This window comes from Trachinotus anak, unplaced genomic scaffold (genome assembly GCF_046630095.1).
Source record: "Trachinotus anak isolate AG129_WGS33_773 ecotype Australia unplaced genomic scaffold, CSIRO_AGI_Tana_v1 ptg000005l, whole genome shotgun sequence".
Lineage (NCBI taxonomy): Eukaryota > Metazoa > Chordata > Actinopteri > Carangiformes > Carangidae > Trachinotus > Trachinotus anak.
Genome location: NW_027273856.1, coordinates 15,135,063 through 15,148,739, shown reverse-complemented (window position 1 = coordinate 15,148,739; position 13,677 = coordinate 15,135,063). Strand labels below are relative to the sequence as shown.

At 45.1% G+C, this 13,677-nt stretch overlaps 1 protein-coding gene across 2 annotated transcripts in view; it reads right to left on the bottom strand.

Annotated features, from left to right (window-relative positions):
* mdn1 (midasin AAA ATPase 1) overlaps positions 1–13,677 on the bottom strand; it is a 71,900-nt gene that overhangs the window by 1,544 nt on the left and 56,679 nt on the right. Inside the window, exons 79-100 of one of the 2 annotated variants that reach the window (XM_071478492.1) lie at positions 12,702–13,109; positions 12,394–12,620; positions 12,138–12,275; positions 11,060–11,253; positions 10,688–10,849; positions 10,443–10,580; positions 9,859–9,994; positions 8,862–9,031; positions 8,645–8,776; positions 8,423–8,564; positions 6,867–7,177; positions 6,621–6,779; positions 5,133–5,234; positions 4,853–5,051; positions 4,558–4,731; positions 4,259–4,416; positions 4,029–4,121; positions 3,088–3,203; positions 2,087–2,261; positions 1,882–1,955; positions 1,558–1,672; positions 834–900 (exon numbers count right to left, since the gene is read on the bottom strand). In XM_071478492.1, coding sequence (XP_071334593.1) covers positions 834–900; positions 1,558–1,672; positions 1,882–1,955; positions 2,087–2,261; positions 3,088–3,203; positions 4,029–4,121; positions 4,259–4,416; positions 4,558–4,731; positions 4,853–5,051; positions 5,133–5,234; positions 6,621–6,779; positions 6,867–7,177; positions 8,423–8,564; positions 8,645–8,776; positions 8,862–9,031; positions 9,859–9,994; positions 10,443–10,580; positions 10,688–10,849; positions 11,060–11,253; positions 12,138–12,275; positions 12,394–12,620; positions 12,702–13,109 — 3,590 coding nt within the window. The remainder of the gene's footprint in view (positions 1–833; positions 901–1,557; positions 1,673–1,881; positions 1,956–2,086; positions 2,262–3,087; positions 3,204–4,028; positions 4,122–4,258; positions 4,417–4,557; positions 4,732–4,852; positions 5,052–5,132; positions 5,235–6,620; positions 6,780–6,866; positions 7,178–8,422; positions 8,565–8,644; positions 8,777–8,861; positions 9,032–9,858; positions 9,995–10,442; positions 10,581–10,687; positions 10,850–11,059; positions 11,254–12,137; positions 12,276–12,393; positions 12,621–12,701; positions 13,110–13,677) is intronic. The other variant, XM_071478493.1, reaches the window with a different exon arrangement.

Here is a 13,677-nt window from a genome sequence, read left to right as displayed (position 1 = left end):
GATCGAGGTACTTCCTGACTGTAACTGCTGCTGGTCCCTCAGTTTGTCTCTGTTTTTTAGTTTAAAGGTGCTATATCCAAGTCTTCGCTATCGCTACAGAGACAATGTGACCACTAACAGCTGTTTACTTCATCCCTTTACTCACTAAGCTCTGTCTCCAGTGGGGGAAAGTTTTGCTTCTGTTTCTATCACTTCTTTTCTTCTATTGAAGTTAGCATGCTAACCTAGCTACCCCCGGCCCGTCTCATCTCAGATACTACTTTGCAGTCATCACCACCACCACACGCTCCCAGAAAGAAACCACGTTCAGCAGCAGAGAAAACTGACATATAGGACCTTTAAGTTTTTATTAGTCCTTTTCTGGAAAAATATGGCCGACCCACTTTTTGTATTGGCCCACCCAAAATATGATACAGCACTGCCTTTAAAGCTGTGAAAGTGAAAGTAAACAGCTACTTATTTTAACATCACACACAAACACAACTCAAAGTGAATGTCGTGAAAGTCCAATATTCCCTCTGTCACAGCCGTGTTGTCTCCACCAGCTCCTCAGAGAAATGTTTGACAGCTCTTCAACTGCTGAATGTTCCACTTCCTTCACCACCTGCTGCTGATGTTGTTGGACAGGTGGTGCACGGTTTTTATTCTTGGAAACAAGCTGGATGAGAACTGAATCTATGAGCTAAAAACCCAAAACAATGAGCTAAAAGAGGCTCTGAGTTTGTCACTGTGTGCGACTCCCCTCACATTATAAATGATCATTTGATCCATTCGTGATGTAGCAGACGGCCACAGCTAAACAAACCAACAGGTGAGTGAGTGTGAGTCGTTACCTGAGTTTATAGATCCTGGAATCTGCTGCCGAGCTGCCAGAAACATTTTGGTTGATGTTTCCAAAAACTACGGAGGAGAGAGATAAAGAGTGAGTGTGGCGGGAGGAGTCACAGCACGTGTTTAACTACAAATGGCTCACCCTGTACAGGGTGGTTGACACAATAGTTTGTCTTTTCCTTGTCTTCATCTGATGAAGGCTTTTGATTTCCTCTCTTCTACCATTGAAAGAAAATATCTGTTTCATGAGGTCTGTTTGTAAAAGTTCATACAGCCGGTTCAGAGCAGTGCTGCACTAATTTATAAAACTCACCTGGATACATCCCATTTTTAACTTATACAAAAATGTGAACCTACAGTGCTCCACCTAGTGGCTGATTTCATAGTACAGAAAAATCTCCATTCACATTTTTATGAATTTTGTGAAATGGAAAAATAAAAGTTAAAAAAAGTTTTCTTGAATTCTATTAGAAAACTGAAACATTTCAATGAGGTAAAATGCTCACAGAGGCTTTTATTTCATCTCCATGGTAACACACAGGAGAGGAGTAAATGTAGTGTAGTATTTCTTCCAGAAGTCAGGAATAAAACATGCTTTAAACAATTCACATGGAGTTTCTACTGCAACATTCAGATCACAGTAAATCTCTCAAACACATTTCCCACACTGTGTGTAAAGATTCACAGACGAGAGCTGGGACCTCAGGTAGGGTGGAGGACTCTCACCTGTGCTATCCTGGTCTTCTTCTGCTGGAACTGACAGAGTCTGAGGATCCGGGCTCCGGACTCGTCGGTGAACTGCTGCTGGAAGGGGTGGAGCAGCTGCACCTGCTCGCCAAAACTGCACACGAGCACACGTCAAACAGGTTTGTTTCAGTACGAGAGACACAAACTGTGCATTTCACTGCCTTCACTTTCCCTCCGGTTCTTTTTGTTTAGGTTTTGATGTTTGTCACATGGCTCCAGTTCTTTTTTTTTTTTTTTTACATCACTTTGCACGTGTGCACCATCAATATGCAACTAAAGAAGAAGAAGAGCAAATGTTCTCACCTGCACACTGACACCTGACCGACCTCCAGCAGAATGAGAGCGTTGATGATGACTGACAGGGATTCAAACGCCAGCTGCAGCGCGCGCACACACACACACACACACACACAGGTCAGAGAGGAGACAGCAGGAGCTCATTGATAAGATATGGATTCACTTTCTGAAAGCAGGAGCAGTGTGAGCTTGGAGGACGGGGTGGTGTTACCTGTTTGGAGTGGTTGTCCACCATGCTGGAGGAGTCGTCCACAGCCAGACAGATGTGGTACTCTCTCTTGCTGGGCTTGGTCCTCCTCAGCCAGATCTTGTCTTTGCGGAACTGGCTGGCGATGTAGGGGATCACCTTCCTCATGTTCAGGCGCTTCCCTGTGCGGTAGTCACCTCTGTGCAGCAACAACACAAAGCGTCAGCTCCACTGCTCACAGTCACCCACACTGTGTCTTTGTGAGCATGAACAGTTAATAGTTCACTGGAACTATTTGTTTGACTCAAATGCAACTTTCACTTTTTACACTACGTACAGAGGTTTCAGAAAGTATCAGATTCGTTTTTTGCACAATTTATTTAAATGGACGAAACTACCAGTTATAAAGAAGTGAAGTTTTTAGAAACGTTTTAGAAATCTGAAGTGAAGACAACAACAGACGGTGCTGGATGCAGATGTGGTGGCCAGTAACTCTCGCTGTAACTCATACATTTTTGGTTTAATTTGCTGTTTTTTGCCTTCATTGTTGAAGCTCGTAACTTAGTTATTTTTCACACAGAAATACACTTGTCAGGTGGACCCCATGTCACTCAAAGAGGGGCATAGACTCGGGTAGAGAGAGAAGGGAGCCGGGGTAAGAGCCAAGCTAAATCAGCTCGGACCTCTTGGACTGACTTCTGGCTAAAGTCCGGTCGCAGGTAATTGAAGTGGATGAAATCAGCCTCAGGCTCAGAGACCTGCTTCCATCACAACGTCCCAGAGCAAGCTACTGCACTCAATGGGCAGACGATGATCCGCACTGACAGACCAGATGTCGAGCAGATTCTCTGCCCGGAGAAGTGTTTGTTACTGCAGTTTACACTCCTCCAGATGCAGAAAGAACATTTGATCCTTTTACAATTAAACCTAGAACTGTGCAAAAAGTGAAAGTGGCTGAAAACTGTCTGAATCCAGTGTAAACTCAAACACTGCAGCTGTGAACATCATCAAGTGTGGGCACTGACTTGAGTTTCGTGGCCTGTGTCGGCTCCAGGATGAGCCGGAGCTGCTCACACAGCTGCTGGGAGAGAGCTGAGGTCAGAGTCTGGTACTGATGCCACATGGAGGCTGCCGCACTCTCCTGCAACACAACAACAACAACACATCAGCCACAAGTTAATGAACTGTGAAGTGGATTTACTGGTTAAAGGTCAACGTTTCTATTCACATGAGAGAGAGACATATTCCTTCCCACGGTTTCACACTGTTCCACTGATGTGTAGGTGAAGGGAAAGTGCAAACAAATGCAGGGAAGAAGAACAGTGCTAACATTAAACATGGATGCTGGACAATGCTGGATTTAAAAACACTTTTAAAAAATCTGCTTTACAAAGGAGATGCACTCGACCCACAACCTCAGACACAGAGAGTTTCAGAGAGAAACACTGAACCTAAGCAGAAACACGTTCACAAGAAAACTCCACAGGGTCCCTGAATCAGACCCGTGGACCCCACTTCCTCCCTCTGTAGAAAAATTATGCAAAATATCCTGGATACGAGCTGTCAATCATGACGCCACGCCCCCTTTTTATAGCATCACATAACTAATTAAAACCAAAACCAAAGAACAACATGAAATGACAGACGTCTACTTTGACCTGCTCACATGGAGGGGGCGGGGTTTATGACCTATACCGCCGCAAGAGGGCGATCAGGGTGGGTCAGACCCACGGGATGTATCAAGCCATCCAGCTGTGTCAGAGATGCCTCGGTCTACAAATCATCTTCTCCAGACACAAAGTTAAACATTTGCTTGATACAAGGCCAAACAAAAATCACATCCTCATCATTTTTATATTTGTCAATGAAAATCAAATGCAAAAATGACCAGTGCTGTTTTTGTGCTAACAGCATGAAAACACTGAAACAAGAGTCACTTAGATCGAGACTCCTGGGTCCGTCTCACCTCCTCCTGAGCTCCTGGAGCCAGTTTGTGCCAGGCCTCCAGCTGCAGCTCCATCTCCCTCCTGATCTCCTCGGGGTCTCTCTCAGCTTCCTGCTAACAAACACACACAGACAGGTGTGGCTTTAAAGTCTGACTGAGTGCTCTCTCACTGTTTCTACAGGTTCACAGTAACAACAGGGTCAGCAGCTGAACATCAACCTTTGTGTGAGGCAGCAGTGATGACAGTTTACCTGCATGGTGTCCAGCAGCAGCTCAGGAACAGTGTGGATTGTGGACTCTGTGCTCCTCTCTGCTCGCTCTTCTCTGGGATGCTGCCGGTCCTTCCACCTCTCCTCCTCCTCCTCCTCCTCTCCCTGCCTCTGCGCCTCCATCTCTCCACTGTCTGCACCTGCAGGAGAAGAAGAGGAGGGAGACGTTTAAAGAGCTGTAGTATGGTAATGTTTCTTCTTCTTCTTCATGTGTGAAGTAAAATTTAATTCGGGGTCTAAAACATCAACGTTATCATCGGGAGAAGAAGAAATGTCGACACCTTTCCGGGAGGCCTTCGTAGAGTCCAGCTGCTCAGGCTTCAGTTCCTGGACCTCAGCAGCTTGGAGGTCTTCTTCCTGGTCATCTGTCTCCATGGCGACATCCTCATCATTCTGATCTTCATCCTGGTCCTGCGGAGCCCCTGCTGCTTTCTGCTGGTCTGCACTGGCCACATCTGGACGCAGGAAGACCAACAAACACACACCTCATTCATTCATCCTGATCTGAGGTTGATCTAAAGAGCATTCCCCTGAGCCTCCCCTCCCCCACGCTGCGTCTGATCACTGATCACTGACCATATGTCTGAGCGTCGTACGTCGTCTCTCCCTGCTTGATGTGCTCGTACAGGTCTGACTCCTGCTGGGCATCGCTCTGCCTGCTGTCTGCGCCTCTGTCCTCGCTGCTCTCCACCGTACGCAGGCGCTTGTTGACACGTTCGTTGTAGTCGCCCGTAGACCGCTCGTTGTCGGCCTGACCGGGTTTCCTCTTGAAGCTCTGGACCGGGAAGTAAAAAGTGTGATGAGATGGACTGAGAAACAAAAGGGAGGTGTGTGCTCTGCGTGGGGTCGGTCGTACCTGAGTCTTGCTCTGAGTCTGTCTCTGTGAAGCCATCCTTGCCGTCAGCTTGGACTGGTGGCCCTCCGACTGGCTGGCGTCAGCTGCTCCGCTCCCGTGCTCCTGGCAGACAGAAGAATATTTTAGATCTTATCTTTGTGGGAGACACAGCCGCTGGAGCTGTCACTGACACAAGAAACTACGGTGGCCCTGAGAGCTCAAAGCTGCTGATTAAGAAAAACATGCAAACAGACAAAACACAAACAAATTCAGGAAACATCTTCATCAATCTGACAACACATGAGCTGCAAATACTCACACACACATTCACAACACAACAAGTGTTTCCAGGGGACACTAAAAAGTGATGAACCTGCTGGGACGCAGCTGTTGTTCACTGATTTGTGACTTTTGAAGGTGAAAGCTACAAGTGCACATGGATGTGTAATAATACATCCATGCAAGTTAGAGAGAGAGAGGGTGAGAAGCAGTAAAGAGCCACAGGTCGGACTTGAACCCCTCTGCTGGGTGAGCCACAGGGACGTTACCCTCATCACTGTTTTGTTGTCCACTGGAAACACTTCTGTTGTGTTGTGAGTACTTGCAGCATGTGATGAGGATGTTTTCTGTATTTAGTTTGTTGTGCCTGTTCCCGTGTGTTTTCTGAAGCTGCAGTGTGTCAAGCTCTCAGAGCCACCGAGATAAACTGACTTTAAAACACAGGTTGGTTGGTTTGGGGCGAAAACACATTTCTGATCTGGGCCATCAGGACTTTTAACTCCACAGATGTGCACTTCAGAGCCGCCGTCTGCTGACTCATTTTAACCACCACTGTGATTTTAACAGTCACCGTCAAAATTAGCTGCTCAGCAAAAGCGCTTTTTATTTTATTTCTTTTGAGTATTTATTATATTGTAGGCGCAATATTCTTTTGCGTCCTTGTGGTTGTTTTTGTACTGATCAGGAGTAGCTCTCTGAATTTCATTCTGTCTTGTACAATGACCATAAAGGTTTTCTATTCTATTCTTTTCTATTCTATTCCATTCTATTCTATTCTTCTACTCATCTTCTATTGCCACGGCTCTTATAGCTCTTGGCAGGTTGTTCCATAATTCTGGAGCCTAGTTAAAAATGCCACACTGCCTATTTTCTTGTGTGTAAAATTGTGTGTATTTAAAAGTCTGGCAGCAGAAGATCTAAGAGTTTGTGAAGGATTATAAAACCACAGAGAGTCTGCAGTATAAGCTGGTCCCAAACCATTAAGAGCTTTAAAAACAAGTAAAAGGATTTTAAAATCTATGCTGACAGGCACAGGGAGCCTTTGTATTTTATTAAATCAGTTTGAGACCTTCATATCATATCCTGCACTGTAGCTGATTTATCTTGTATTTTAATTTGTCTTTTTAAATCCTAGTTAAATGTCTTTTAAATAATATTTTATGTGGCCTATGTTTCTTTTTTATCTTGTCCTGATGAATGAGTGAAGTTTGGGCTCAGAGTGCAGCCTACCTCTTTAGCCTGGTCTCTCTCTGACGCCTCTCCTCCCAGCTCCACAGCTGTATCGCTCTGGACGTTCTCCTCTCCGGTCTGACCATCTCTGTCGTGCTCCTTCCTCTCAGCTGACTCCGGCTGCTCCTCATCCTCAGCCCCACCGTCCTCCTCCTCGTCCTGTGAGCACGAGAATTCGTGAGAGTGAAACACAGAACCAGACGTATGTGGAGAACCTCTGGTTCAGTTGTTCCTTCAAATACGCACCTTTGGTTTGTGACCTTTGTCGTTAGGAGCAGCCAGATCTTCATCTCTGCCTTCCTCCTGTCCTCTCCTCTCTTTCTCCTCATCTTCCTCTTTCTCAGCAGACTCCTCGTCTCCCTCTGCTTTCTCTCCCTCTCCCTCTCCCTCCTCCTCCTCCTCTCCAGTCTTGGGCTCCTGGTCCTTCTCCTCCTCCGGTTGGTCCGTCTGATCCTCCTGCATCTCCTCTGCGCCCTGCTCCTCTCCTCCATCTTTCTCTCCATCCTCCTTCTCATCCAGTTCCATGGCTTTCTCACCGATGTCGAAGGGATTCTCCTCTGAAGACAGAAGAACATGTAAACTCCACTGGACTGAGGTTACTGACACTAAATCAAAGTCACTCCCAGACTCTGGGACAAAAAGTACACAAAAGTTCTCATCAATTCAGGAGAGTAAATATAATCTGAGAGGATATTTGTAAGTACAAGAAGCTAAAAAAGGGATTAAAAGGAGATGTATTTCCATTGCTGGGGCTAAATTATGGAACAATGATAATATAAATTAAAAAATGTGTAATTTGATTTTGTTTTTGTTTTTTTTAAAGGGTGGTTTAAAGAGTTATTTCCGATGGTTACAAGTGTGAACAAATGTCTTTTCTTTTTGGTGGGTAGTTTAAACTGATAAGAATACAGGCAGCTACATATGAGCACTTTGTCTCAGCCTGAGCCTGTTCTTTCACTTTGTTTTTTTTTGCTCTGTGTATAGTTTATATTTACTGTATTATGTGTGATGACTGAATAAAAATGACAACTACAGTTTTAAATGCCCTGACACTGTATTCCACAGACAGTGTTAATGGTAGCACATGTAGTGTTTTTACATGTCAGTATTAACTGTGACACGTGTATATGTGACAAACTATGTGCTGCTTCTAGAAACGATTGATCTAACGATTGATGAACTGATAATGAGATGTATCATTTGTTTTTATCTTCATCTTACAAATTATTTGGAAACTTTAACATAAAAAAATGTTTGACACATTTTGCAATAATATTTCCAAACATTTTTCAGACATGAGGATTTGCTGCTTTACAATTTTTTAAATACAATTTAGAGCTGCAACAAATAACAAATGTCATTATTAATTCATCTCCTCTGATTAATTGATCATTTATTTATTCTGAAAAATAGTTAAATAAAAAAAAAAAACAAAAAAAAAAAAAACAAAGGTCCATCAAAGTTCCCAGATCCCAAAGTGATATCTGGAAAGTAAACAACTGTCTGATAACCAATCCAAAACCTAAAACATATTCCAGTTAACAGTACATAAAAATATTGAACACAATAATCAATAATAACAATAAGAATCACTCACAGCCCACAGCCTGAAATTACACTGCAGAGGTCAGAAAAAGTCTGGTGAGGGTCTCCAGACCCCTCCACTATCATTTATTGTTCTGTTCTTTTCTTTTAAATAGATACAATTATTGCTTATCAATCTACACTCAATGACCCAGTGTCTCAAAGAGAATTAAAGCAAACAAGACATGTCTGAATATTTGTACAGCTGCAGGTCTCACCGTCACCCTCGCCCTCTCCGTCCTCTCCAGCCTCTTCATCCTGGTCCAGATTGAGATCCTCAGGCAGATCCATGGCCTCAGGCTCAGGTCTCTTGTCCTGCTGACCGTGGTAGGGGTCCACCTCATTCTCATCAAACTCCCTCTGAGGAACAGCAGGAGCAAAGGTCAGACACAGTGAAGACAGAAAATGTGTGGACGTCTTCAGCTCCTGGTGAAAATTACCTCGTCTCCCTGCTCGTGGATCTTCTCTTTCTCCTCCTCGTCCATCTGCTCGTCTTTGTCCTGGTTCTTCTTGTCTTTGTTGGGGTCTGCAGCGTCCAGGTTGTCGTCTTTGGCAACCAGCTCTGACTCACCCTGACACAGGATCCACAGTGTTGACAGGAAATCAAAGTGACACTTGACTATATCAAATATTTGATTCACAACCTTCATCCTGTACCTGGTCCATGCCCTGGCCAGACTCCTCCTCCTGGTCACTTCCTTCCTCCTGATCATCCTCATCGTCTCCCCACATCCTCTCATCCAGAGTGTCAGTCTGGCCTTCACCCAGGTTGCCCATCTTTTTGTCCAGCTCCTCCTCATCCTCTTTATCCGATTCATCGTCTTCACCTGCAAATGAGGAAAAGAAGAAGAATCTTATCAGCTGTGAGTCTGGCAGAAGTTTCTGGTGAAACTCAGATATTGTTTTAGTTTTTTACTGCCTCTAATGATAAAGTTCAATAGGGCACCAACTCTGCCATGTTTTCTACACTGAGAGTGGGGGTCTGTTACATTATGTAGTTGTAAGAGTTACATTGTAAGTGGAAATATCAGACCAGTTTTACAACTGAAAATTGAGCATGAAGGACAGAGCTGTAAGAAAACCCCTCTCTTTCCTTTTTCTTCTGCTGTTGCAACACTAACGCTGATACACACTGGAAACATTGCGTGCAGCAATGTCTTGGTTTTCATTTCAGCGCACGTTATCGCGTCAGAGTGGACACACTGCCTGCATGACAGACGTGTCTCACACATTGTGGCTGCATCGTGTGATCTAGAGATTCAGTGTCTTGGTTATTTTTCACATGTGACGTGCATTTTCCCACTAAAACCAGACACAGCAAAGTGCTGCTATAGTCTCTATGTCTAGGCTGAATCTGAACGTGTCAAAATATAAACATCTTCTTTAACCCCTTTAGCAGCTGCATGTGGAGACAGTGGTGTTTTAGAGGCATTTTCTGTCAAAAATAAATCAGAAACTAATGTCGAATGAAAAGACATTCAAGTAGCCTGAGAAAACTATGGCAGAGGTGGCTGCAGCAGTGCTGCAGCAGACGTGCAGCTGGTGTGAACACATGGCAGCGGCCACGCACACGCAGGCAGCGTGTTCCCAGTGTAACTAAGGTAGCTCTGAGCCCATAAGTGGAACAAACACAAAAGCGAGTGCAGCACATCACCTGGTTCATTCTCATCCCCATCATGCATCTGGCCGTCGAAGTCCTCTGACATTTCAATAGCGTTGTCTTCTGCCTTGATGTTCCCTTTATCCTGCTGCTCCTCCTTCTCCTGACCCTCCTGAGACGTGTCCTCCACCTGTAGAGGAAGACGACAGAAACATCTCCATGAGGAACGTCGGTCAAACCGTTCTCCTCATAGATCCAGCTGTTACAGGTTATCACCAGATGAGACTCATTAACACTGTGCCAACACCTCTGTGCCCTTCTCTTGCTTGATTTTCTCTCTCTTTATTTCAGCCTTTTGTTTCAGTCACTGCATGTCTTAGTTATGTCAAGTACTGTTGTTTCAAATTCTGCTACACAGAAAAACCATCACTGACATGTCAGTTATTATGGAAATAGTTTGGAGTTTTGTTATTTTTCTCTTTGGATGATGATATCAAATTTTGTCAATCTTACTGCTGCCAATTAGTAGCTTTTGACCACATCTCATGGTCTTCAGCAGCCAAGTGGAGCCATCAGACCATCAGATGCAGTTGAAAACTCCAGAAAAAAATGTTAAGGGTTAAGATTCCCTTCATCACCTGATCTTCGTTCTCAATCTTGTCGCTGACGTCTTTGGTGCCCTCGCCCTCTCCTATACCACCACCCTCATAGTCGTGAAACTCTGTGGCACCTTCTCCGTCTCCGCCGGCCATCAGCTCCTGAGGGAGGCAGAAACCCTGAGGAGGAGGAGGACACAACAGCCATTTAGTCAACAGCTTTAAGGTTGAACTTCATAAAACCTGTATCACTCCTTGACTGTGAGAAACACTGGATGGGTGTGCACCTTCTGAGCAAGGTCGGTGAAGATGCTGGCCAGGACCGACAGCAGTTTGCCCGTGCTCCTGTGGGCTCCCAGTGACACGGCCAGGTAGTAACGCACCAGGTCAGAGTAAATTCCCAGCAGAGGCTCCAGACGCACCAGCATTCTGCACGCCCTGTCCACCTCCTGGAGACACACACAGCAGTGTAACATGGACAGGAACTGAGTTCAGAAGACATTAAGAGAGGATGAAGAGGTCAAAACCTTCTCATGACAACAGACACATTTTATGCTAGTACCAAGTTTTAGTCATTGACCCTTGAACACTAATCAGTGCACTTCACTCTCACTTCAGATAAGTTTTCCAGATGTTGCATGTGCAGCTGTTCTCTGTACCTGCAGCTGTGCTGGTTGACAGGTGTCTCTGTGTGTCCTCAGGCTGCTCAGCAGCTTCTCCAGCCTGCCGTTAACATCTCCCACACTCAGAGCCTCCACCTCAGCCTCCAGCTCCTCCTCCAGGAGACGAGCCAGGTGACCAGGCTTCAGCAGGTCCTCCACAGGCTCTTCTTCATCCTCCTCTTCAGCACCCTCTGAAACATCAAATAACACTGTGTTATCGAAGATATCCATTAAAGGTCCCATATGAAACAAACCGTCAGGTCTACTTTGATGTCATAACAAAGCAGTCACTAATCTCAGGCATGATCCAAGCCCCGCTTGAGTATTTACCTGCTATATTTTTACTCAATCACTCATAAAACAGTCAGCCAATCAGAAGAGAGGCTCAGAGCTCTCTCTCCTGACTGACTCACTGACCTGTTGTTACTACAGCTCCAGAGAGAAGCCTGAGAGAGGAGATGTAAAACTACACTGAGATGGTTTTTGGTTCTTAAAACTACAAATATATCTTATGATAGAGATCAACACTTACACTTCAGGTAAAACACAAAAAAGTAAAACATGGGACCTTTAATGTTGTCAGCATCATATAAAAACACCATAAAATCAGCTTTTCAGGAAAGTTTCAGTCTCTTTTGATGAGTCTCTTTTGCATTTTTGCCTATTTTACAATCAAGCATAACCTTAGGTGAGTCCCTGTGAGGTGACCTTTTGTCCTACACCTGTCAATCACACCTGTGGTGTGTTGAATCAGTCAAGCAGACCAGGGTCTTTAATCTTCAGATGAGAACTTGTAAAGGGCAAAACAACTGATCTTAGGGACTGTGGGAAAAGTTGTGTAAGTGTAACGATTCTAGCATCTGTCAATCAAACTGCTGTTATCTTGGATTTTTCACACACACAACTGTTCAAAGATCCTGTGCATGAAAACAGTTGCAGATACAGCAGCAACTGTGAAACTACCCTTGGACAGCTGCATATAGTTTTTTGGACTTTAATGAATCTTTCAGTGTGACCTCATTTTCCATCCACCAGTCCAACTCAGCACTGCTGACCCCCGCTGCATCACTCTCACCTCTCTTGACGTCTCCACGCTGCTCTTTCTGTTGCTCTCTCTCCTGTCTCTTCACCAGCGTCTGCACCGCACACAGCACTGTGTTGATGTTTGTCTCCAGCTCGGCGGAGAACTCAGAGCAGAAGACAGACTGGTGATCTGTTAAACATGGAGAGGAGGAGAGGCACAGACTTGGTTCAGGAGCAGCAGCTTGTGTCCATGTCTGTCACTAACACCTGAGGGGATGATTAGCAGGATGACTGGTCAGTGCACTCACCTGTGCGCTGGTGTCCCAGGGAGAGCAGCTGGGTCTTCCAGGCGGTGAACTCAGTGACGTTAGCCTCCACCTGCCCTCTGACATACTGCAGGCTCTGGCTGACGGTCGGCTGGCTGTCTGCACTCCCCACACAAGTGGCCGGGATGAAGAGCCGCTCCACACTGGGCATCTGAGCCACTACAGCCGCCAGCTGGTCGAAGCCTGAACAGCATGTTACAAAATGGTTCCTGTGGGGAATAACAGTGTTGTCAGGACTGTTGGAGCTGTGCATCAGATTTCAAATAAACCCCTGAGTGACTGTGTTTTACCATGTGTGGAGTACTCTCTCAGAGGTTTGCTGGGCCACAGCGTCCAGCTCCACCTTCAGGCTCACTGTCTGCTTCAACATTGCAGTCACACGCTGGTGTAGCTGGCACCAGGTGGCGTCTCCCCTCCTCATCAGGCAGCCGGCCGGCTGGCGCTGTGCCGCCAGCGGGGACGGGCACCTCAGGGTGTGCTGCCTGCAGCTGCTCGTCTCCTCCTTCTGCTGGGGGTCCTCAGGGCAGCACTGCAGCAGCCAGGCGAGCTGCTGCAGGAGGGTGGTGCACTGGGCAGCCAGCGCCTGGCCTCTGCTGACCCAGTCCTGCAGAGAAGCCTGGGGCGGGAGGCTACAGCCTGGGTCCTTACTCTGGCTCTGGAGGTTGGCCTTGATGCCCTGTATGCTGTTTGTTAGCCTCCTGGAGGTGGTGGGACATAAAGAGACAACAGGTCATATTCCAGTAATAAACAGCAAAGAAATTCCAACTTAATCTACCCATCCAGTAAATTATGAACATTTCATTTTAATACTAATGAATGTCCTTTGTGTAAAAAATAAGAAATAAAATAAACCAACAGAAAATATGATTTTGTTCTCTTGTAATGTAGAATGTGTACTAAATTATTTTATTATGGGGAAATTCCTCTTTACTTTACTGCAATTTCCTATAATATACATTTTGGAAATATTTGTCTTTTATGGGTATTAATATAATCATATAATATAATTATGGGTATTGCCAAATAATAAAACTTTATATAAAATCTCTGAATAAAACACATGAAAATGAACCCAGCTATGCTGAAAAAATAAATATTTTAATGCTGAACTCTGGTTTGTCTCTCTAACTCCAGATAAATCTTTTCTCATCTTTTCTTGACCTTGTCACATTTTACATGAAGATCAAGAAAAGTGGTTAGGTAAAAAAAGGCACCATAATCTTCCAGTTGAAAACAGAATTTCCTGCACCAGTGTTACAATGATAG